The sequence below is a fragment of the Branchiostoma floridae genome, chromosome 11, assembly GCF_000003815.2.
Source record: "Branchiostoma floridae strain S238N-H82 chromosome 11, Bfl_VNyyK, whole genome shotgun sequence".
Taxonomy (NCBI): domain Eukaryota; kingdom Metazoa; phylum Chordata; class Leptocardii; order Amphioxiformes; family Branchiostomatidae; genus Branchiostoma; species Branchiostoma floridae.
This window is the reverse complement of record NC_049989.1, coordinates 17,458,176-17,458,891: the sequence shown is the minus strand read 5'-3', so window position 1 is coordinate 17,458,891 and position 716 is coordinate 17,458,176. Positions and strand designations below refer to the sequence as shown.

The window sequence follows — 716 nt, the reverse complement described above, 5'->3', positions numbered from 1 at the left end:
TGTGAAGCTGGATGGAGTGACTACTCAAGATGGAGCTGTGAAGCTGGATGGAGTGACTACTCCAGCTGGAGCTGGGAGCCGGGATGGAGTCGATACTCCAGCTGGAGCTGGGAGCCGGGATGGAGTCGATACACAAGATGGAGCTGGGAGCCGGGATGGAGTCGATACTCAAGATGGAGCTGTGAAGCTGGATGGAGTGACTACTCCAGATGGAGCTGTGAAGCTGGATGGAGTGACTACTCCAGATGGAGCTGTGAAGCTGGATGGAGTGACTACTCCAGATGGAGCTGTGAAGCTGGATGGAGTGACTACTCCAGATGGAGCTGTGAAGCTGCATGGAGTGACTACTCAAGATGGAGCTGTGCACCCGCATGGAGTGACTACTCTAGATGGAGCTGTGATGCTGGATGCGAGTGACTACTCCAGATGGAGCTGTGAGGCTGGATGGAGTGACTACTCCAGATGGAGCTGCCAGACTGAATGGAGTCAATACTCTAGATGCAGCTGGGACTCTGTATGGAGTGACTACTCAAGATGCAGCTGAGAGGCTGGATGCAGTGTCTACTCAAGATGGAGCTGTGACGCTGGATGGAGTGACTACTCCAGATGGAGCTGTGAAGCAGGATGGAGCGACTACTCCAGATGGAGCTGCGAGGCTGGATGGAGTGACTACTCCCGATGTAGCTGCGAAGCGGGATGGAGCGACTACTCCAGAT

General features: G+C 54.5%; 1 protein-coding gene across 1 annotated transcript in view; it reads right to left on the bottom strand.

The window, feature by feature from the left end:
• The window catches only part of LOC118425293 (uncharacterized protein PB18E9.04c-like), an 11,868-nt gene that overhangs the window by 4,907 nt on the left and 6,245 nt on the right, over positions 1 to 716 (bottom strand). Inside the window, exon 3 of the mRNA XM_035834097.1 lies at positions 30 to 359. Coding sequence (XP_035689990.1) covers positions 30 to 359 — 330 coding nt within the window. The remainder of the gene's footprint in view (positions 1 to 29; positions 360 to 716) is intronic.